This window comes from Tinamus guttatus, unplaced genomic scaffold (genome assembly GCF_059628265.1).
Source record: "Tinamus guttatus ecotype Peru unplaced genomic scaffold, ASM5962826v1 Tinamus_guttatus_pri_ptg000117l, whole genome shotgun sequence".
Lineage (NCBI taxonomy): Eukaryota > Metazoa > Chordata > Aves > Tinamiformes > Tinamidae > Tinamus > Tinamus guttatus.
This window is the reverse complement of record NW_028288651.1, coordinates 785,905-808,617: the sequence shown is the minus strand read 5'-3', so window position 1 is coordinate 808,617 and position 22,713 is coordinate 785,905. Positions and strand designations below refer to the sequence as shown.

At 41.1% G+C, this 22,713-nt stretch overlaps 1 protein-coding gene across 1 annotated transcript in view; it reads right to left on the bottom strand.

Moving 5' to 3' along the window:
• Window positions 1-22,713, bottom strand: part of PIGN (phosphatidylinositol glycan anchor biosynthesis class N) — an 85,820-nt gene that overhangs the window by 44,390 nt on the left and 18,717 nt on the right. Inside the window, exons 7-11 of the mRNA XM_088521339.1 lie at window positions 19,647-19,763; window positions 15,923-15,963; window positions 13,941-14,000; window positions 12,739-12,831; window positions 11,048-11,103 (exon numbers count right to left, since the gene is read on the bottom strand). Of these exons, the coding sequence (XP_088377465.1) occupies window positions 11,048-11,103; window positions 12,739-12,831; window positions 13,941-14,000; window positions 15,923-15,963; window positions 19,647-19,763 (367 nt within the window). The remainder of the gene's footprint in view (window positions 1-11,047; window positions 11,104-12,738; window positions 12,832-13,940; window positions 14,001-15,922; window positions 15,964-19,646; window positions 19,764-22,713) is intronic.

Sequence of the window (22,713 nt, the reverse complement as noted above, 5' to 3'; positions counted from 1 at the left end):
AGGGAGACTAAAAATGAGATTCTTGTGCACCAAAATCACACATGAAACACAGCGTGCTGAGGGATGTACAACACCAGAGATCTCTTTTATTAGAAGTAGCACTGAGGATATCAAGAATATTTACTGAGAATTAAGCGCAGTGCTAAAAATGACTCAACTCAGTTCCATCCATATGCATTCAGTACTGAAGCTCCACGATAGCATAATATTACACACTAAAAGCCAGTCAGGCTCTAAAGAAGGAAAAATAAAGCTGCAAATTGCTGAAACTCATCCTTTTGAGGCAGACAGTAAGGAACCACCCAAAATAAAGTAAACAAGCATCACCTGTATTTAAGGATGATTAAGCATTACGGCTAATTTGAACTTTCTGAATACATGTAGGATTTCAGTTCCAGACAGCAAGCAACAAAAATTATTGAATATCATAAGAATTTCATCATCTCAAGACAAAGTTCGAGATAGCAAGATCCTCCTATTTCCAATTACCAGAATAAAAATCATAAACATTTCTACAGGTTTTAATTTTGAATGTGACCAAACAACAAAAACCCCAAAATTTAAGTGTGAGAAGTTAAAGCCTGAACTATTCTTCAAACCACCATTTGAAAGGTTGAGAATACAAAACAGACAGCGAAAAAGGTTTAAACTGATTAGAGTTACTTCTCCATGCTTTAGCAGGCAACATATCAGGGGCACTGCTAGTATGCCAATGTACTTGCAAGGTTAACACATGCTTATGAGCAATTAATTGTAAAATAATTAGGAAAAAAAAAAGAGTAGAAAGAATACTGGTCAGTATTAAAAAGTCCTAAACTCTGTAAGGAAACTTTAAGGTATCTATGCTCTTCCCAGCTAAACATCACCAGACTCCATTTCTACAATACATAAAACACACTGAACTATGAAATCAAGTATTTTTTTCCTAAAATGCAGAATATCCAAGAAGTTCTGTTGTCTCTCCCATTAATTAACAAATACATACAAAGAGAATGCAGTCGGTGAATTTAACTCTTATCCTTTTCTTCTTTTTTTTTTTAAAGAATAAAAGTACTTGCAAGGCTCATGTACTTTCAAGTATAACTCTAAGATGGTTAATATAATGAAAAACAAGAGCTCTATGGTCACATGTACATGAAATAACATATAAGTATTCTCAGTAATGGTGGGAATGTAAAGTTTTGGAACTCCATTCCTCTTAGGAAATGTAGTTGGTATTAGGAAAGGGTACCTTTGTTTTTCGAAATGTCTATCAAAAAATGAGCTTTCTAGCTGGAAACAGAAATCAGAGCTTCATCCATGAACAAACATAATTAATGGTGTGACAAAACAATCTGGCGAATTGCGCAAGTGCTTGTAAACTGTCCCTTAAGAGCTGTTAATTACCCCTGCCACAGGTATACTTGACAAAATGAATCGTTCAGGCTTCGTGTAACCTCCACTATTTGACAGCAGCAGCAGCAACAAGACGGTGATGAAGCGCGGCTACCGCGGCCGTCTCCGGAGGAGCCCTGTCCCGCCAACCACTCCAGTCCACCGGCGTGTGCCCAGGCTCCCGTGCCCAGCAGCACAGGCAGCACGGCGCAGGCAAAGCACAGGAAAAACCTTAGAGCTGAAGGGGGCATCTTGCAAGTGCATCTGGATCCACCGCCGCTTGTATGTTAATTATTTTATGCCTGGTTATATGGGTAATGATTTATAGCCATTTTATTGTACAGTTACTTTTCCAGAATTATGCTTTAAAAAAGAAGCCCTCAGGATCTGCAGTAAATCAAGGTTTATAATGCTCCAGATTTTATAATGAACATCGAGGAAGCATCACAAACCAGCAGGAGTGACGCACAGAGAAAAAACCTGAGTTATTTGCCCAGCTCACTGGCAATTTAAAACAAATCATTTAAGCTGCTTCAATCCAACTCCCCACTCCATGCCATAGGCAAAACTAAAGTCCTTATGCTTAAGGACTCTAATTTTGTGCAGAAGGACCTCTCCTCAACACAAACTCCATATACTTGACCCTCATCAATTAATATACAGGTACTCCCTATCACTCCCCCTTATTTGCCTGCCTCAGGAAAACACTGCATCCTACAGCTTCTTAGGAGCAGCAAGATTTGCAGAAGATCCAATGATTACATGCACTGGTCCCCCTTCTGCCAGCTGCTCTGTCTTCTTTACAGTATGAGTGTGGAAGGAAAAAAAAAAAACCCCACCCTATTCCCAAACTTAAAAAGCTGAAGGCTAAGGCAACCCTTGAATCTCCTGGTACGCCCAACAATATGTGAAGGCCATGTGAATAAAGCCCACTAGGGCTTTCCGTGTGTCAACTTGTTATGAATGCTGCAAAGGGAAGACTTTCCCACTTGCTTTGCTATGTGCTGTCCAGCTCTCGTTTTTCCAGAGCAGCACCAGACTTCAACAGCAGTCTCCTGAGAGTGCTGCCTTCACCCACTCTCACCATGTAACACAGCTGGCTTCTCAACAAGCAGCGGGCAGGTGAGGGGAAATGACTGGTGTGCAGTGCAGTACTGGTTCGTTTGGCAGAAGGGCGATGGCAGGCTCATTCCTGATCCATCTCGAATTCACAGCAACCTGCAAGCTGCGAATGCAGAGACCTGGCATTAACGACAGTGCTACTGCACGCTAGCACAAGCCTGTCATTCTAGCATTCCTTTCAAAGGCCGGGTGCACACGCAAGAGCGGGACGGCATGCACAGTATACAAAGACCTTCTACCTCCCCATCCAGAGCAGAGCATCATAATGAAGAAAGCGAATGGCAAGTGATGCAAAGTCACGAGTTCACTCAGTGAACCATGGAAAAAAAAGAACCAAATAAATATTTCAAAATCAAAGCCTGTAACCATGACATTTACTGCAATTGAACTCACTGTACAGTACAGAGTACATGATGCTACTAGAGGTAATTAGAAAAAAATATAGTGCGTTACAGTTCTATGGACTTTACCAAACTACATCTTTACATGAATTTTTAGTCACTCTGAAGCTGATTTTCCCATTTTAAAAATGTGCTCATTGCAGCTCTTTAGAAGATGCACCTACTCAAAGAATTGTTTCACTGACTCTAACCAAGAGAAACTGAAAACACGTACTATGAGATACAAACAGAACTTTACATATGCTTTAAGGTTGATTAAAGGGTAAAATCTCAGAGATTAAATGATTTAGTGGTCAACTCAGTTGTACCTTTTTCTCTATTTGAATAACCTTTTAATTTCTTACTTAAAAAAAATTCAGGAAAAGAAATAAAACTGACAGTCTCACAAAATTTAATTTTCTTAATTCAGAAACAAGATTCACCTTATTTCCAAATGAAATATGTAGTTTATAAATGAATAAAAAAAAGAAAAACAGTCTGTGCTCATTTAAAGGAAAGGTAGCCCACATAAGCCCACAATAAAGGGCAAGGTTACTCTGTGATAGCCTTTTAAAGTCCAGGACCCCCAATATTCTTTTTCCTGTCCTGATCCTCTCTCTCTCCTGCTACTCTACCATCAGCTTTTCAGTCTTGTAGTATCCAGAAGGGGAATATGTTTCTGTGGCTTTCAGTTCTGACTGCTGTTGGTCAGTATCCAGTTATCTTTGCAAAGTTTTTAAAGAAGCACTAGAAGGTACCACTGCATGTATCAGGCATCCTGAAGAAAGCTCAGAAAAGGCAGTAAGAAACTACTATTTCCAGTTCTTGGAGATTTTTTATTCTATAAAGCATAATAGAATGAAGGGATGAAAGGCATACTTTCAGAGGTCAGAGATACCAAAAGCATCTTTACTGAGATATTCTGAAAACCCATCAGTATATACAGGCTTTTGTGTTCATATTTACAGACACGCAAAAGAAGAAACTGCGGGACATAAGCAAAACCACAAGAAGTGCTCTAAGCAACAGTGGTTTAATCCTGGTCTGTCAGAAGCTAAAAAACTAAAACAGCCTTGCAATTTCCCACAAATTACTGTCCCTGATGCAGCATATTCATGTATTCAACAGCAAAGTGCCTTAGGATATTTATGTAAAACCTTCGGATAGGAAAGATGGGAGAAAAAGGAGCAGAGGAGCTAACTGCCAGCTGCCAACTCACTGAGCGGGAAGAAGGGAGAGGAGAGGCGGCTGCGCGCGCCGGGTCCAACGCGGAGCCCTCGCACCGCGCACAGCCCAGAAGCTGCGAGCAGGCCGCGAGGCAGCGCCACAGACGGATTCTTGTCTCTTTGTTTACTTCGTTTTCCTTTGCTTTGGCCCAAACACCAGCAGGAGCTGATGCGACAGCCTTGAAAGGGGAAACAGTTCAATGGGAAAGATGATGGTCCTTGAAGAAAAGGAGAAACACTGTTTTTTTAAATCTGTACTTCAGTATTACAAGGGACATGTGTCAATGCTAACTACAAAGTAATGCCTTACTGACACCACAAGCACGTCCCTCCCCTGCAAGGTGTACGATGAAGACATGGAGCTGTACCTGGACCCGCAGGGTTAGGGAGATGTTGCCACGTGTCAGGGCTGCTCCGTGATCCCATGCACCAAACACCGGTGCCACTGCTCGCCAGCCAGCTGCACCTGAGGACACAGCGCCGTGGGACGGCGTGGGCATGGACCTGCTGGGAGGTGCAGGTCCAAGGAGGCTGCCCTCTGCAACCTGCCCCCTTGCCCTCCGCATCCCCTGCACACGTCGCCATTACAAGCGCTTCTGCAGCTTTCAGAAGATGACCAAAAAGATTTTATATCTGTAAACAGGGAAGCAAGCAACTCTTGTGATATTTTATCTAATACCTTTGCCTCTTGGGTTAAGGCCTCTAGAAGGTACTGTCCTACCTGACAGTAAATCCAATTAAGTCCAATCCTTCTGTGCAGAAGCCACAGCCCATAAGCTTTCAGTGTAAAAACAAAAAGCTTCCAAGCGTGCTGCTGAGACGTGAGAGCAGCAGGATGCCTGATCTCTAGCAGGGCTGCATCCTCCCCATCCATGTCCTGCCCAGCGCTTCCCACGCGGCGCTCAGACCTAAGTGTGCACTGAAACTCCATTAAAAACTGTGTGTGTGTGTGTGTCTGTGTATAAAGCTATAAAACAAGAGGCAAGGAGAGTTATCACTATCAGAAATATCTTTCCCTATGGCAACAGCTTCACCCTTTCTTCCCAACATCCAATCCTTAATGCTTGCTGATGCAACGCGCCACGGATACACCACACGTACTGCCATTTATTTCAATAATAAAACAAAAATAAGATGAACTTCAAAGGATGAGCTATGTTTGACATCTTAAGGAGCGCTGCCCCACTTAATGGTGGAGAACAATAATCCCACTTTGCTTCAAATGTCGGTTTTGCAGAAATACCTATAATTTCCATTATGAAAGAGCGTCAGACAGAACAGAACAGCGCAGTGCTGCACCTCCCGTCATCAGAGGGAGAAAAAAGAACAGGTGTTTGTGCACACGGGATTTCTTTGAAGCTGCTGAACATCTTCAAAGACACACTCCCACCTTATGAAAAAGTGATTTTCTTTTCTATCACTACAACAAATACATGATGCATAATCATACGGAAATACTCAGTCTACACAATTTGCTATTTTCTTATATCAAATCTATGCAAACATTTAAAGCAGCTACATCTAAATCCATACTAGGAGGTGAGAGAAGGGGAAGAGTTACATTTTGGTATAGTGAGGGAGAGGCACACTTTTACTTAATTGCTTTATGTCAGACAGTCATTAAAAAAAACTACTTTCTATATAACAGTACGATATAGTTATAACTTTACCATACACACACAAAATTGACATGTAGTTTTCCCCGAAAAATCAAGTTATTTGAAAAAATGCACCGTCAAGCTATGATGGGATTTCTCATACAAGAAGATACAAACTTGACATTAAACAGTAATAAGCTATTCCCCTGCCAAAAGAAAAACTCTTATTGGTGTAAACTGCTCAAGACATTCAACAGAAACCACTGCTAGGGGAAAGCAAGCAGGGATTAAAATCCAGCTGGACACGTTCTGCCTTTTTGTATATGGCTCCTTTTAAACTACTGCCCTTCCATCTTACTGTGAGGCAACAAAAACCTTAACAGTTGGGAGCAGTTTTCCCCCCCCCAAAAAAAATCGCACACCCCAGCATAGACAAGAAGCACCTCTGTGCTTTTGTGTGATCTAGTATTTTAAACCTCTTGCAGCTGCTGGGATAATCAAATAGAATGAATTGTTTAAGAGGACTGTAGTGCGACATTGATGTCCCTCTACTGATGTCTACTGATGTCTACTAGATGATGTCCATCTACTCACCTCCGCACAACAGTCCTCCTGCTCCTTTCAGGATTCTTTTCACAGCCCAGAGATGCCAGCTGTGGAGCTGCTTTTGCAACAGCATCTGGCGCCTTGGCGCGCTCCTCCGCAAGCTGTGCCAGCTCTGCAGTTGCCTCAAGGTGCATGAAATGGTCGGAACACCAATAACGTAGTGAACTTTCTTGGGCATCAGTTTTCCCCTGTCAGCGATCTAGATTTGTCCTCCCTCACTCTTCATTCGAAGCTGTGCCATCTTGACGCCTGCCTTTTCTAATCATAAAGGTCAAAGCACTGTGCCTTCGTCCATGGAAACATCAACTTCTGATTTTGCAAAGAAAGTAACTTTTGGAAACCTTGCCTTCCATAGCAGGAGAAAAATGTGGGGAATAGAAAGGAGTGGGGACTAAAATTTAAGACAATAAATCTCTCCAAGAATCCAGCTGGAATTGCAGATCAATATTCAAAGTCATTTTTGAGCATCAGCCTTTCAGTTAACTTGTGTAGAAGGCAGGAGACACTTTCCTGCCCTTCTGTATTTGTCCCCCTGGGCGTCCCCTCCTGGCTAAGCACTTTCCTGGGCAGGATCAGCAGATGTTTGTAGCTGAGCTCTCCTGGAAATGCTGAAACACTCTGCCTCACAAGTAGCCTCCACACGGGCTTTCATTCAGACTCCTTCCTTGATGAAGGGGCATTGACTAAGCCGCATTTACTGACAGCCGGACACATCCTCACAAACAGCTACAGCCACCCCAGCTCCAGCCTGCCCCAAAGCCACCCAGGCAGACACTCCCCCAAGTCCCCACGGCCCCACATGGCCATCAGATGCACCCCCCCCCCCCCCATCCCGATACACTCAGCAGCTGGATTTCACTCAGAGATCCAATTTGGATCCAAGCAAAGAAAGGGCATGTTCCAAACTGCCACCACCATCTTCTGTCCGTCGTGCTACCCATACTGTCCCCGGAAAACATATTCCTGTGGAAACTGGAAGAATCCTGCAGCAGGACAACGAGCCTCCTCTCTGCTGCCCTCTCTGTGGGAGCAGGTAGCAAAAACAGGCTCGTCAGGCAGACAAACTAGCTGACACACCAGGTGTGACAGGGTCCACACGCAGCCCCAAGACTAGTTTTTAAGTCATTACATCTGAAGGTCACGAACAGTTTTTTAGTCACTTGGAAATAAAATATTTGAAGATTCAATCTGGTAAATGCAATTTTCCCCAGAGAATACTGGAATGAACCTTCTGTATTATTTCTGGTTGAAAAAAGCTCACGTTTCTGATAAGGCATATTTTCTACAGAATACATGGTCTGTGAACATATTTTCAGCCCTAAATGCACCTTTAATAATAATTACATCAACCTCACTGAGAAGAACGTCTTAGTCTGACATTTGAAATTCTGTAACTCAGATCGACATTTCCATTGCACAAACTTAAATATCATTTGTTCAGCTACGGCTTTTATGGCTATCTAACAAATTTTAGTCCGCCAATTCTTATAGGCATACTTTGTTCATTTTTAAAGCAACTGTGATGCTGAAATATACCTAAAATATGTAATACTTTAACACAGAATATTTACATTTTCTATTTCCACACAAGCTTGATGGACCTAAGGCACTTAACAGACATGACTTATGCTTCACTAAGCTCAAAAAAAACTAGGCAGGAACGCAGTACCACGGAATGCAGTACCACGGAATGCAGTACCACGGAATGCAGTACCACACCGGCATACACTCCTTCTGAGCATCGAGTTAAAAGTTTCAAGCCCCACAAGGATGAAAAGACAAAGAATAAAGACATTTAATTCCTTCGTACAAAAATTCAAATCAATCAGTAGCGGTAGAGGTTACCTTAATGAGTGACAGGAAGGCAACGCGGAATTGTGCTTAGCTGCAGCAGCAGACAGGGCTAATCAGAGACTAATACAAACTTGTGGGAAAGTTTCCATTAGTACTGTACGGAGATGGTCAAACACTGCGTGGCCATGCAGAAACAGCATCTCTGTACCAAGATCAAACCCTAAGCACTCTGAAACATAACAGCAGACCAAGAGAGCTCCTGCTCCAGGTAGGGAAAGAAGCTGTCCCCAGAACTTTGCCTTCTTAAATCTTTTCCTGAAAACGGTAGAGCAAAAGTACCAACCTTACATCCTTTTAACCCTTGCTAAAAAAAAAAATTGAGACACAGGCAGTTCCACCTCCATATGAGGAAGAACTTCTTTCCTGTGAGGGTGACAGAGCCCTGGAACAGGCTGCCCAGAGAGGCTGTGGAGTTTCCTTCTCTGGAGACCTTCCAAACCCGCCTGGATGCCACCCTGTGCCCTGTGCGCTAGGTGTCCCTGCTGGAGCAGGGGTGTTAAGCTAGATGATCCCTAGAGGTCCCTGCCAACCTCAAACACTCTGTGATTCTGTGAAATACAGATTACTGTTTCTTCTCATCTTCATTTTCCCTTTCTTTGAAGAGGGTACTAATACAAAATTGCATTCATACTTCATTTTGCAAGTTTTTAATCCAGTATAGTGATACCAGTGGTACTCCATTACCAGATCCCATGGATAATAACATTGCTTCCTTTGGGTCTTGAGTCTTTCCGAGGTGCTCACTAGATACCCAGAATGTAAAAAGCTCTTTTTACGTACCAGCCGGTCTGAGAGATCTGAAAGTTCACACTGACCAAGCTTGCTGTGATAACATGCAATGTGCACCTTCCACCTGCACACACAGGGAACACCTCACCTACCTGCAGGGTCGCCATAAGGGAAGCAGGAAGAGACCTATCCTCAGTTTGCACATTTAGCTTGGACACCTGATGAAGGTCAATTTATTTCAATGCACCAGATCAACCGCAGCGGCTGGTGGTCGGTCTCGTGCTCACTGCTGCCACACTGCAGCCTCCAGGACAGGGACAGGCCACAGATCCGTAGGCACAACATGCCAAGGTTTCCCTTCCCTTCCTGTAAGCTGGGCCACGAGGAAGTTACTCCTCTGCTTAAAAATCAGCTGGTGCTCAATTGCCTCATCCAAACTGTTAGTTGGACAAGGGAGGTTGGTAGTTTCCCAGAGCCAGGGCAGCTTCAAGGAGTCAAAGAGCACTGTGAGGACCAAGTAGCTAACAGTGCCCAAGCACAGCAGTATGAGTATTGATATTAACACTCATACTAGTATCGTGACAGCTTGCTTATGAAATATTTTTTTTCTAGGGTGAAGAATCATCTTCTTTAGGAACCAAAGTCATTCTCCACACAACCTGCATGTAATTCGCACACCTAAGGCATTCGTTTAGTTTCATGGATAGGCCTTGGAAGGACCATTAACCCAAGCTCTGTTCAGAAGCAATTTAAGAGTACCTAAAGAAAGCATTTTTGCAATCAACCGTACCAAAGTAACACCATGCTCATATCAAATTTTATTCATATTGTTGAAATAATAAATGTGTCTGGCATTTCCACTTAAAACAACTCTACGTATTACAAAAAGGAAAGAAAATCCTAGGCCACAAGGCAATCAGTAACACTGAGTTCCTTCAGAGGCAAATTTAGCATTAACTTAAGAAAAATACATCCTGTTTTACAGAAAGAAGTTTCTTGGGAAAAGCAGACAAGAAGATAGTAAAATATAAACAAGAGCTGCAAAACTAAACTATCAGCCTTCCCCACAGAATGAAAAAAAAGATGACTGAGCAACCTTTCCATATGGCATTTTTGCTCCATATGGAGCAAGAAGTTATTTGATAATGAAACTGTCATTCTTAATCAAACGTTAGCTAAAACATTCATTATGCACCCAAGATAATGTGGCCAAGACTTGATTGAGGTCTCAGAAACTAAGTATTTTCAAACTCTCCCTTTGGAGAAGCTAGTGGTATAAAATAACACAGTAAATCTCTGTTCAGAAAGAGAGCAATCCTATTTAGCACTTAAATATACTTTATAGAAAAGATTCAAGTACTTTACAGCTCCTATGATTTACAGACCTTAATTAACATCAGCTTTATTTCCCAAAGGAAAACAGCTGCTCTCAATGACAAAGCATTTTGAAGCATTCCACGAACGGAAGGCAGAACTGACTATTGCCATATAGACCTACAGGAAAGCATTCCAAAACCTTTCAGGGTAAAAAAAAAAAATGAAGCTTTAACTGGGTAAGAATGAGAAGTGAGCAAGTCTATATACTAGAACGCAGAGGTCACAGATGCACAAAAATTTTTGAAACACTTTCATGACCACAGAAACTCTAGTGTCAGACAGCACAAATTCTAAATATTCTCTTTTGGCTTCTCTTTGGCTTCAGGGAGTTTTATTTGCCTTTTTTGGTTTTTTTTTAGAATACTAGTTTTTAAATCGCAGAAGAAACATTTCCCAGTTCTACTTTTTCTACATATAAGCAAGGATAAAAATGAATGTTATTTCTTAAGCCTATAGGGACTTGCATCTCCCAAGGCATTTGTTTTCTAAATCAGTGAAAATCACCATGCAGCCTATACATAGCTATATTGTCAAAAAGGATAGGCAAATAATACATTAGCCTTCAGTTAAGGATTAAGGGATAGGCTTTTTAGAAAAATCTTCTTTGGTTAGAATTTTTAAATAAAAATTAACTGCATAACTTTAACAGTTTAACAGGTGGATAAGCACTCTCATTCAATGAAAAGATTGAGGAGACCAAATTTCTTTGTTGTCACATCCCACTGAAATATCAAAGTAATAAGACCAAAGGAAAATGTACAAATTTTTTATATTCACTTACTTAAATGGTGTGAACAGGAATGACAATGTTGTTTCCTTTTTCTGAGTCATCTTAACCTGCATTAAAAAAAAAAGTATATATATACACACACACATACATATATACACGTATTCTCTAATGAATAGTCAATATACTGCCCAGGAAACTGGGTATTACTCTCTTGTTAATGACCAAACGTGCACTAGTAGCTCCTCTGAGTGCTTAAAAAGTCCAGATCCACTCTAAAGAAAGTAACCCCCCCAACATTCAGCACTGCTCAAAGAACTATAACTCTGCTACTAGACTGATTAACCTGCACCTGAGTAATGGCAAAGGCTTTGATGCATTTGGCACTGCTTTGCCCAAGGCCCTCCAAAACATCTTTGAGGACTCCTTCACCAGTCTGACCGCTAGCATCAAGTACAGCGAAGACATTTCTAGCACACTGCATCCCAGAATCTGACAGCTTGAAGGAGCAATCTACATGTCGCATCTTATCTGTCCAAAACAACATCCTCTCCAGGGAGCACAAACCATGGTCAGGTCAGCCCATCGCAGGAACAGCAAGAACCCGCCTGGCATGTCTGAGCTGTGCGCAACTTCTGCTCTCCCGCACAGAAACCCAAAGGAGTTCACACACAATCCGTCCAAAACAATACCAGAAACAAACTACCAAGGAAGAAAATAGATTTAACACTATAAAAACAAGCTTAAAGAAACGATGGCCTGCTTAAGGAAAAAAAAAATTCCACAAGACATCAATTTAACTTAGGAAAGAGCTGACACCTTCAGTGCTTAAAGCAGAGGTCTTTGGACTCCAGTGGCTATAGCTACCAGGGGTGTTGGATAAACTGCTTTAAAGTCATGTCCAACTGGTATCATCTCTGCACACACGCAAGCTTGCCACTACAGATTTGGAAAACAACACACATTACATTAGAAATGTAATATCTACAAAACTACACTCAGGAGCCTGTGTGTTCAAGAGACAGAAGATGACAACAGTGCTGACCTCCACGCTCATCTCATGCAGCACATCTAAGCTAAGCTCCTGATTCTGTCCTGGTCATTGCATTGCAGCATCTCTAGGTCTTACCAAAAGGGAGATTTGAGGATGTTTCTTACTCCACAACTGAACAGCATCTAGTGAAACAGAACCTTTGCTCTACAGACGTGTCCTCATGACATAGCAACATTCAGCATCAGAGGGAGCAGGAAAGAAAAGGCTGATATGAAAGCATTAGCTAAAAGGTAATTAAGACACTAATTGCATTTGGTTAAGACAGGTGACCACTACCTTTTGATCTGTTTGTTAGCTGATCCTGAGTTTAGGCTGCGTGTCCCAGTCACTGTTTCAAAGGAAACATTTCCTTTCCAAAATTTAGCACTTCAAATCGAGCCTGCCTATCTACTCCCTGCATGGAGATAAGATAAACTAAAAGCAAAAAACACCAACCAATTTATTTTAAAATAAAGAAAAGCAGCTACTCATTTTCTTTCCAAAAAGATGTTCATTAAAGTCTCTCAAATCAACTCCCATTTGGTTCACAGCTAGTTAATTGCTATGACCCAGCATCTGCATTCAGTTTTAGTTCTTTGAATTATAGTATGCTGTAAACAGTATTTGTTCAAGTCCAATAGTTTTTACAAAGAGCAATGAGAATTACTAGTCAAAATTATACTTTCCTTCCTTTTAGTATGTCTTTTGTTACCTTAAACTGTTCGAGAATCTGAACAGCATTTGTAAACATGCTCTCCGCTTTGAAATGGGCGCTACTGTTTAGATATTCCAGAGGCAGAGTTCCCTGGAGCAAAAAAAAAAAAAAAAAAAAAATAGACATAGGTAGTTATATACACACATGTACATCTCAAAGATCTAACTGAAGAAACATGAATTTCTTGAACTGAATGGCAAGACAAGTGAACAAATATTCAAATTACTACTGAGGTAATTGCTGTAACTCCATTAAAACTAAAAATAGTCCTCTTGTATCATTTCACTACATCAGAAGGACTGTTCACAACATCCCAACTCCCACAGTCACACAAAAAAGACAAATAATAGAAGCTGAGACATTATACACTATATAATAATAAAACCCCAGTCAGTAATCAGAATCTATTCTTTAAATACTTGACTGTTTCATTCAAACTCTCGCCTGGGCCTGACGCATCATTATTCACAGTGACAGAGAGAGCAATTCTTAGCTCTTCATCAGTGTGCTAGGAAACTTTTCTCACAAGATAGTTCAAATGACCAGGAATGGCTAAAAGTACAGGGACAGAATCTGAGGCAAGTTTCCAGAAAAAAAAGTATTCTGAAGTACACTGAAAATAGATGTTATTCATGTGAAATAAGAAAACACATTACAGACTTTACTGTTAGCAAAAATATATTATTAGACCCCCTCTGGACTATATGAAAATACAGGAAACAAATTCAAAGAAAATATCATCTCACAGTGAGGAACTTCACTGCCCACTAAGTTAGTGGTACAAGATACCACCTAAAAGACTCAGCACACTTAATTTAAAAAGTATTTTAAATTAATTTGCAGGAACTGGCTTTACAGGCTCAACTTTCATCACTAACCCCAAATGTCATTTGAACCAAACTGTTATTTTTTACCAGTCCTAATTACAAATCAACAAAACTTTCACACTGCTTAAGACCATAAAATTTTAGATTATTCAACTGGAAATTTTAAGTCTAAATAATACATCAGAAGACTGAATTCTCCAATCCCAAAACACACACACAAAATTAAAAGTACATGCAGTCTCCATCCTCTACAACAATTTTTCCAAAACTGTAATCTTCCTCTCTTTTACATGCTCAAGTCTTCTCTCAAAAACCTCTTCCTCTAAAAACAGAAGACTCCTATCATAAGGTTAAAAAAAATTAACTTCTTACCACAGAATTCAGGGGAAAAGGAACACCGATAAGAGAAGCCATCAGTGGTGCTATATCAGCCTGTGCAAACAGAAGCAACAGAATTCCCATTTTAACATACTTCCAGTTTACAGAGCTAATAAATTTAGTTTAGTTTTAATGTATCTGTATTTGGCAAAGTAAATGGCATTACGTGTTAGAACTTCACAGTATTAAACCCCTTCATAATATTCTTTACTGTTTCAAGTAGTCATCATGACATGATTAGATTCAAAAAGCGAGACTCTAATACTGATTTAAAAATACATTTAGTTTAAAAGCATATCTAAAACCCACACAGTATATATTCACAGAAATTCAATATGTCTTTCCCTGCCCTCAGAAATGCATACCACTTTTTATTACTATTTACATCACAGAAAGAACTATTTCTGTGTTTATAGTTTTAAGCTGACCATAAAACACCCTGTTCTTAAAAGCACTTCTGAACCCTTGTTGCCTCAGTGCTTGCTATTCACCTTCTCCCCTTTGCAGGGGGATTCTGTAAGTTTACTATGCCCATTCATCCCTTAATCCTTAAGGAGGTCCCTTTGCCTACAGTAAGATTTCTCATAAAATGACCTATTGTTACTTTTTACTTGTATAAAGACGGGTCTTACTAGGTTTATATTTTTGCTTAACGCAAAACTAGGCACCAAAACTCTTGCTTTTTTTTTTCTCCAGCATAAAACTGAAGCAACTATATCAAAATCAAAGGCATTGCTACAACCTTAGATCTACTGTACAAAGGCAAACACCAAACCATTATTTGCAGAGGACATAACCCATGTAGTGCAATACGAAGCAGAAATTAATTTGCTGTTTTTACACTTAATTCTACATCTATTGCTGTGTTTGCAAAATCTGTTACTAGGGACAAAGTCACTCACTCAAGAGTCTTCTATGTGACTCCTGAAACAACATTCCCATGACTCCTGCCACCCTTGAGACCAAATCCATCTCCAGCTTTACTGAAAGCTGCTGATTCACAACTTCCCAAACTTTAACCTATGAGCCTGAGTTGCTGTGTATGTGCATGCATGTGTGCTATGTGTTATTTTCATGATAAGGAAAAATAATTTAAAAATGTGGCTGCTTCAGAACCAAAGGTTAGAAAGCTCACTCTTTTCTTCCTTTACAGTAACATGGTATATATTTGTCTATATTACCACATGGCTGAGGATTAATCATGAACCTTACTAAAAGAAAAATAAAAACACACACACAAAAAAGCTCCACACATAATCCAAGCCCATAGCAAAAGCTGATTTAATAATGATAGCAGCATCTGGAAAACCAGTGACAAAAAAACAGACACCAGAATGGTGGAAAACCACACTGGACACACAAATAGGCAGCTGGACAGTGTTGTAAAAAGCACCTGGCAGGTGCTCTCTACACAGGGCAAGCACTAGACCACGCTTTGTGTTCGGCTGGCCATTCCCCAGCATGCGGAGAGGAGCAAGCGTGAGCTCCACCCCAAAACGCTTTCAAAGTGGAAAGCAGAAGGAAAACATTATAAATTATTTCTAAAGCTTTTTTTTTTTTTTTTTTTTGGCGGGGGAGGTGTGTGGAACTTATTCTGGAAACACTAGGTGCCACTCAAAGTAATATGGAGGTAACTGGCACCAAGCTTTCAAGGATCTAGCATATTGTTCTGCATTCTTTTTACAGTGCCATATGACCAAATAGTTCACAACGGTGTGATAAGCCTTCTTCTTCTTGTCATACAACAAGAGATGTAGATGTATGTAGTTGCCACATCTGTTAACACAAGATTAAAGCTTTTTCATGTTATGTTTAGTCTGAGGGCAGTTCCTGCAGCTCTTCATTTAACATTACTTAACATATTCTAGGAAAATGTCTTTTTGACCTCTCATTCAAGTTCCTTCCACTAGCCTAAATCACACGGAACTTACGATTTGATAAAGTTTATGACCTGCTAAATTAGATATGTTTAATACCTGATTGACATCCAGCCTCTTCAAGTTCTCCAGTTTCCATTCTACAAGAAATAAGAAAACACATGAATTATTAATCTAAATAGATTCCAAATGGATAATTCAGTTAATATACAATGTCTTGCTGCCATTTTTCATAAACTGTTGCTACTAGAGAAAATTATATTGTGGCTTTTGGATTCCAGCTCCCAGGGTTTATAGATGGAACTCAACAGGCAGAAAGAGTAAAATACTTTCATTTCAGTTCATATTTTCTTTTACCCCTCAGAATAAATTGCAGGCAGCAATTGTGACCCAGATCACCTGAAGAAAGTCCAAGTTTTTTGAATTTTCTTCCTTCTTCTTCAATACAGCATGGTGTATTACCTCTGTGCCAACTGGAAGATTCAAAGGCAGGTACAGGAGAAGGTCTGTTTAAATCTCTTAAATAGTTTTAAACAAGGTTAACCTGAGGTCCCATATGCTGGCATGGGCTGGTAAACACACTACACACGTCTGCCGTATGCAAGACTGGCCAAGAGCAAGCTCAAGGGAAAAGTTCAATGATCTGGCAATCGGAACACGTGCAATGAGAGCACAGATGACCGAAATGTACCTCTAGCCCCTGAAGCTGTGGCATATCATGTAAAATGCTGGTTCAGAACCAGTGTTTTTCTGTTCACCATTAGCCTCATAGGAAACGAAGAGGAAATTGTCTGATTCTGTGATTCTGTTTTCTTTGGAGGTGGAAAGTTGCTTCAAAATGGAGTTTAGCTGTTTTCTTTCTTCACCCCATCTGTCCTCCACTGAAAAGCCACAACTAATGATAGCAAGGGGGACACAGCCCCCTTCCTTTGCATACACAATGAGCTGAACAGGCCGCTCTGTCTTCTGCATCTTCTAGTTGACCTCAGGGAATACAGAGCAGCACAGATCAAACTAAGAGCCTGTGCAGCACCTCAGATTGCAACCGGCTCATTTAGACTATTCCCTCTATACACATTATCCAAAAGCAACCTTTGTGTTTGTATAAGAGTGCAGGTTTAAATGCACTAGATGCACACCACACTACCAATATTAGTAAACCAGACTTCAAAATTCTGGTCCTTGTTTATTTTCCAAGGAACAACGCACACACTAGTCCTAGACCATCCCCACCTCCATCTTTCAGCTGACCCTGCCCATGCCAGATCCAGCCTGTCTAGGCTGGAAATTGCCCAAAACAGGAAACACTGCTATTTTAAGCATTGTATGTATGTGCAAAACTATTTTTCAGCTATTAGTTTATACCACAGCTGCGTTCAGGAGTCTGATTACAGCTTCACTGCAATTTGTGTGCATACAGCAGTCTTAACAGCAGCTACGTATCTTAACAACAATAAGAAATACAGTTTCAAGACGTTCCCATGGCATGTACATGGGAAGTACTAGCAGCATTAATCATGAATTCTGTGTTAAATTTATGACAAAATAAACAAGTTGTTGTTTACTTTTGCTTACAGGTTTGTATTTCTAGAGATATTGATTCTTGCCTGCATTTCTGTTATAAGATGGCATGGTTTGTTTTCCTTTAACATTTGCTAATTAAAGGCAATTGACTGTCTACAGCCAAATATGCTTTAGGTAGGGAGTAAGTAGCTCTGCTAGAGACACGTCTAGCTTGGCTAGAAGTTTTTAAATCTTGCCTTCTATTACTGAACTATTTCCAAAAGGCACAAAACTTTTTGTGATATCTGTTACCACTGTCTTAGACAAGGTAGCACAACCCTAAACACAAGTGCTCGCAAGGAATGGGAAAAGCTTCCGGTGCTCCAGGCACTGCCTATGGCAACACCTACCCTTGCTGGGCATGGTGAGGAAAGAGACCATTCATTGAGCTTCCTAGAGCCAGCTTGCACTCAACAGAGAATAAGCTGGTCAGCTCTACAAATATTGTGCTGTTTCCATAAGCTCCTAACTCGGAGAAATTAGGAAGGATTGCCAGTGGGTGCAAGAACTGGGAATGCTGATGCATGCTGTGCCAGATGCAAATTGGGCACCTACAGCAATCCCAGCCTACGCACAGTTCCAGCTGCTTCTGCAAGGAGCTGAAAAGGCAAACACAGTGAACTTTGCAGAGACTTCTTACAAACATCTTTTCTCTCGTTTCTCAGCTTTATGAAAACATCCGGGAGGTTGTAACTTAGCGTAGGAGCTGCTCTCTGTACTGACCTGCAAAAGTGCCAAGTTCCATTTCAGCAACCACTTTGTTTTCAAGCCACAGAGCCTATAGGGAGCTGCAATGGGCTGCTGCAGAGAGGGAGCACTCAGCCTCCAGAAGATATTCTCTAGATTATTCCCAGCAATTAAAAAGCTGTAAACAGAGCTTCTAAGCAGACTTACACCATGCTTTTCAGATGGAAGACTGCAGAGTAAGCCCAGAAGAAAGGAAGGGGAATTGTGGGTTTTGTTTGTTTGTTTTAAATCAGTGCAAGACTACCCAGGGGGACACAACACAGTGCAGACATTCCCTCCTTTAGGAGGGCAAGCATTTTCTAACAGGTTACAGCTAAAAATCCTCCATTGCGTGCCTGGATGTCAGCTCAAGACTTATTTCATCCTTTCCAAATGCATCCACAGCATTTGCATCATTACTTGCAACCAGATGCAGAGGTCTGTACCACAACCACTGAAAATGGTAAGAACTACAACAGCTGTGAAAAATCAGCGCTATTATGGACTGACACTTAAAGATATTAGCAGATGATCCGTCATAAGTACGTATCAAAATCAATCATTTCCACTCTATTTTCCATTGTTCCACAACTTATTTTCAGATCTATTAGAGATGCTGTAATTTTATACCAGCCAGTGACCACAGAAAGTGACACATTAGCACAATCTAGATCTGAGAAGTCATGTTTATATAATCTTAGGTACCATGAATCTTCAAGAGCAGGGTAGAGTTAAAACCTCAAGGCTGAACACATTTCTGCCTGTTTTCTCTCCTCTAATGTAGCTTGAAAAACAATTCAATAAAACAGAAAACCATTACCTCCTTGATCCTGAGTAATAACCTAAGAGATTCAACGTTAAGAAGCAAAGCAGGCTCCAAAAACAGAGCATATGTAAAAGGAAGGGCTTACACAGTTTTTCCACATGCATTGTTAGACTCCCAGAAATATTCCAATAAGCCACTATTTATTATGTTTGAAATATTAAATAGGTTAAAAAGAAGAAAAAAAAAGTGATGTCTACTCCCCTTAAATAAACTACAGGAAGGAAAAATAACAGAGAAGAATGATGACACTTTTTACTGAGAAAAACTGTTTACATTTCCACAAGAGCCGCAAGGATTAACATGAGATAAGACAGCCCCTGGCAAGTTCCCCGGGCTCTACTGTTAAACTGGAAAAGGGTCTTAGGACATGCCAAGTTTCATGTTTCTGTACAAATAGCTTTTAACCTCTAGAAGGCTACCTAAGAACTAAGCCTCCCTAGAACAAGGAGCGCGCAGAATATTCTGTATCCAAAGAGAGAAAGAGCCTCAGTTCAACAATTAGAAAAGAAAACATTACTCTGATATTACCTACACAAGTTTGCAACATCCTCCACACTTACGCCCTGTCACCTTCTCCTTCCACACTGCACAAAGCAAGACACATGGCCCTAAATGGAGAGAAGTCACTCAGCGGAGCCAAGCAGGTATAATAGTTAAACATAGTCCTTCAACCAAAATTTTGCACTTAGAGTTTTTCATTTTACATACCTTTCAAAAAACTGTCTTCAAAGAACTGGGATGCAACCCTCTGTGGATAATTCACTCCAGCACCCCAAGCAATTAGAGGTGTTAAGGTCTCTGAGGGATGGCCAGCTCCATGGGATCCTAAGGTGCACAAAATCAAAAGTAGTGTAAACAGAATTCAAGATGCACTATGTTTTTTTAAAAAATACATACATCTAAGTTTCTACTACAGACAAACTGCTCTAGCTTCACACCTTATTTTCTACTGCTTAAGGATGAACCCAAGATATAGGATGGAAATTGCTGCTATTTACACAAATAAAGTCTATAAAAACATACATGGTGTTTTAATATTTTTTCCCTTCAATTGTAAAATACAGAAACAGAAATCAAGACAGAAGTATTGGAAAGGCAGACAGGTGTCCACTGCTCAAGAAACCTGTGCATGACTACCTTGAGTGTTCCATGGAAACCAGACATAATTCATCTGTGCAAAATCAAGCACGTGCCTAAAATTACACAAAACTCACCTCTTTGGCACTTAGATAAGGATTAAACCTCTACTTTGAAAACAAGAGACAATGTGTATAATGCCAGCCATGCTTTCCTGTTGATGCAAGTTATTCTTTACCATTTTAAAGCCCAGTAGTACACTCCTTAAAAATTGATAATACATGGCTTCCCTCCCTGAGGAAATCAGTTTCCTCGAAATTAATGTATCAGCTGCCAAAAGGAGAAAGCTTTAATAATAAATACGACGTCTCAGCAGCAGCTGCACTGAAGCAGAAGCCGCACTGAAGCAGAAGCCACACAAGCTTGAAGGATCTGTCGATCCCTCAGCTCAGTGCCTGAGGTACCACAGCAGTGACAGAAGCCAGTCCTGGAAGGAAGGAGATTCTCATACAAACTCTATGCCCGTCACTCCACACTTTACAGGATTATATATTTTAGGTGTATAGACATAAACTCTACCTCTATGTTTGTGTGTGTATATATATGCATCCACTCCTGTATATGTATTTATTTTACAGAATCAGACAACACTGGGAATAGTGCTGACACTGAATGTGGAATGATTGCTATGGCAGAAAAGAAGTCAGTTTGGCTTCATTTTAAACAGCCCTAAGCTTAAGAACAGACAGACCTGGGCCTGATAAGAGAATCCAGAAGAATCCCTTAGTAAGGCATTCTCTGGCCTCAAAAGTAGCAACAACTTTCCACTTGTGGAGACTGGGAAACAAACCGATGAAGAATTTTTTATTTCCAAGGAAAGTGCTTCCCCTGTCCTATTCCAGCTATTTCTTTCCATGACAGGAGGAAAGTGTCATTTTTGGTAAGCTCATACCAACAGAAGCCTAACGTGGGACCACTGACGCCGGAAAGCAACTGCTGTTGCAATTAGCTTAAAGCAAAATCGCACGCCAGGAAGGCAAAGGAGTTCCTTGCCTTGTGGACAACCACAAGTTCCTGGGTTGTGCCAGGTTTAGATATGCTCACTTCCCTCAGAGCCTTTTCGTTTTTAAAACCTGGTGTCCTCCCTATCTGGAAATAATCACTGAAAAAAAGGCAGCAGTTGCTGACGCTATGGTTCTAATTAAAAGGCTACTGAGCTAGCCTTCAGCTTGCTGGCTGAGGTCTTGCGTGTCTCCTTTGGGTTTGCTCTTGTACTCACTGAAGTCAATTTTGATGTCATTAACTCTCCTGGCAGAAAATCAGGCTGCTACTTCTTTAAACGGAAAGGGAGTGACAGAGAAAACTATGACAGAGCAGAAGCTCTCAAAGCCTGAGAGATCAGCCTTACCATCTTTTCTTCCCTGTCCAAAGGCTCCAGCTCACCAGAAGAATGCCTAGGGATACCTTTTACTACGTTTTCCCTAGCTGCTCTTCTAGATGGATGTACTGACAGCAAAGCTGATCAGTGTTCACCTACTGACACTAACCTACATGCTAACTAGAAAGCAGATTCTGGTCCACGCAGTTATTTGAATACTCTCTAAGTATGCATATGTGCATACATACCCACACACACACACACACAAATGTATGTATGTACGTATACAAAGACACAAGCCTGTGAAAAGGAGCTGAGGGCCGTGGCAGACACGAGCTGGCCAGGAGCCAGCAGCACGTCCTGGCAGCAGAGAGGGCCAACAGCAGTATGGTCTGCACTAGCACACACGAGAGCTCAAGGGAAAGGTTACCCCCTCTCTACGGCGCTTGTGACACGGCCTGTAGCAAGATGAGCGAGTGCCCCAAGCTCCTGCGAGGGGAGGCCGAGGGTCCAAGGCTGCCACAGCCTGGGGCAGAGACAGCTTTGGGGAGGCCTACGAGCAGCCTGCACGCACCTACGGGCACAGCTGGCAAGACAGTGGCCTTGGGCTTTCACTGAGGTGTGTTGTGCAAGGGTGGGGAGATCACAGTTTGAAGCAAGGGAGAATGAGAAGAACTTTCCATCCCACGAGGAGAGCCAGCAGGGGAGCAGGCCGCCCCGAGAGGCTGCGCGGGCTCCAGCCGTGGAGGTTTCCAAGGCCCGAGTGGGTAACCCAGCCCGTCCTCACAGGTGGACCCCCCTTGGAGAACAAGGGACTGGACCTCCTGACGCCCCTCTGAGCACATGGGAAAGAAATATGAACTGATAACTTGAAATAAAGCAGAAATGCATGTATGTGTGTTGGAATTAAAATCTTTTATTAAAGGTGGTAGCTCTAAATAATACTCAAATGGACTCATGGCTCAAATGGATTCAAATGGACTAAATAATACTCAAATTGCAAGTAAGCTGATAGTAATTATGCCAATTTTGAATAAGTAAATGAATACTTTTCTCATCTCTGATAATAGAACAAATCTACATCCCATCCACATGAAAAGTTTAGGATAGCACAGAAAATGTGTGACCTTGAGCTTTGCCATGAGTACTCCCAAAGCATCCCTGGTTCAAAAGTATAAAAATTACTAGCTACAAGTACACCAAGCATATATTTTTTTCTACAAGAGCCAGACACCAAAATTGTCATGGTTTACTACTCCCTGGAGTATTTTTTTGCAACTCAGAATTATCAAATGCTGTATCTGGCCATTTATCCATTTA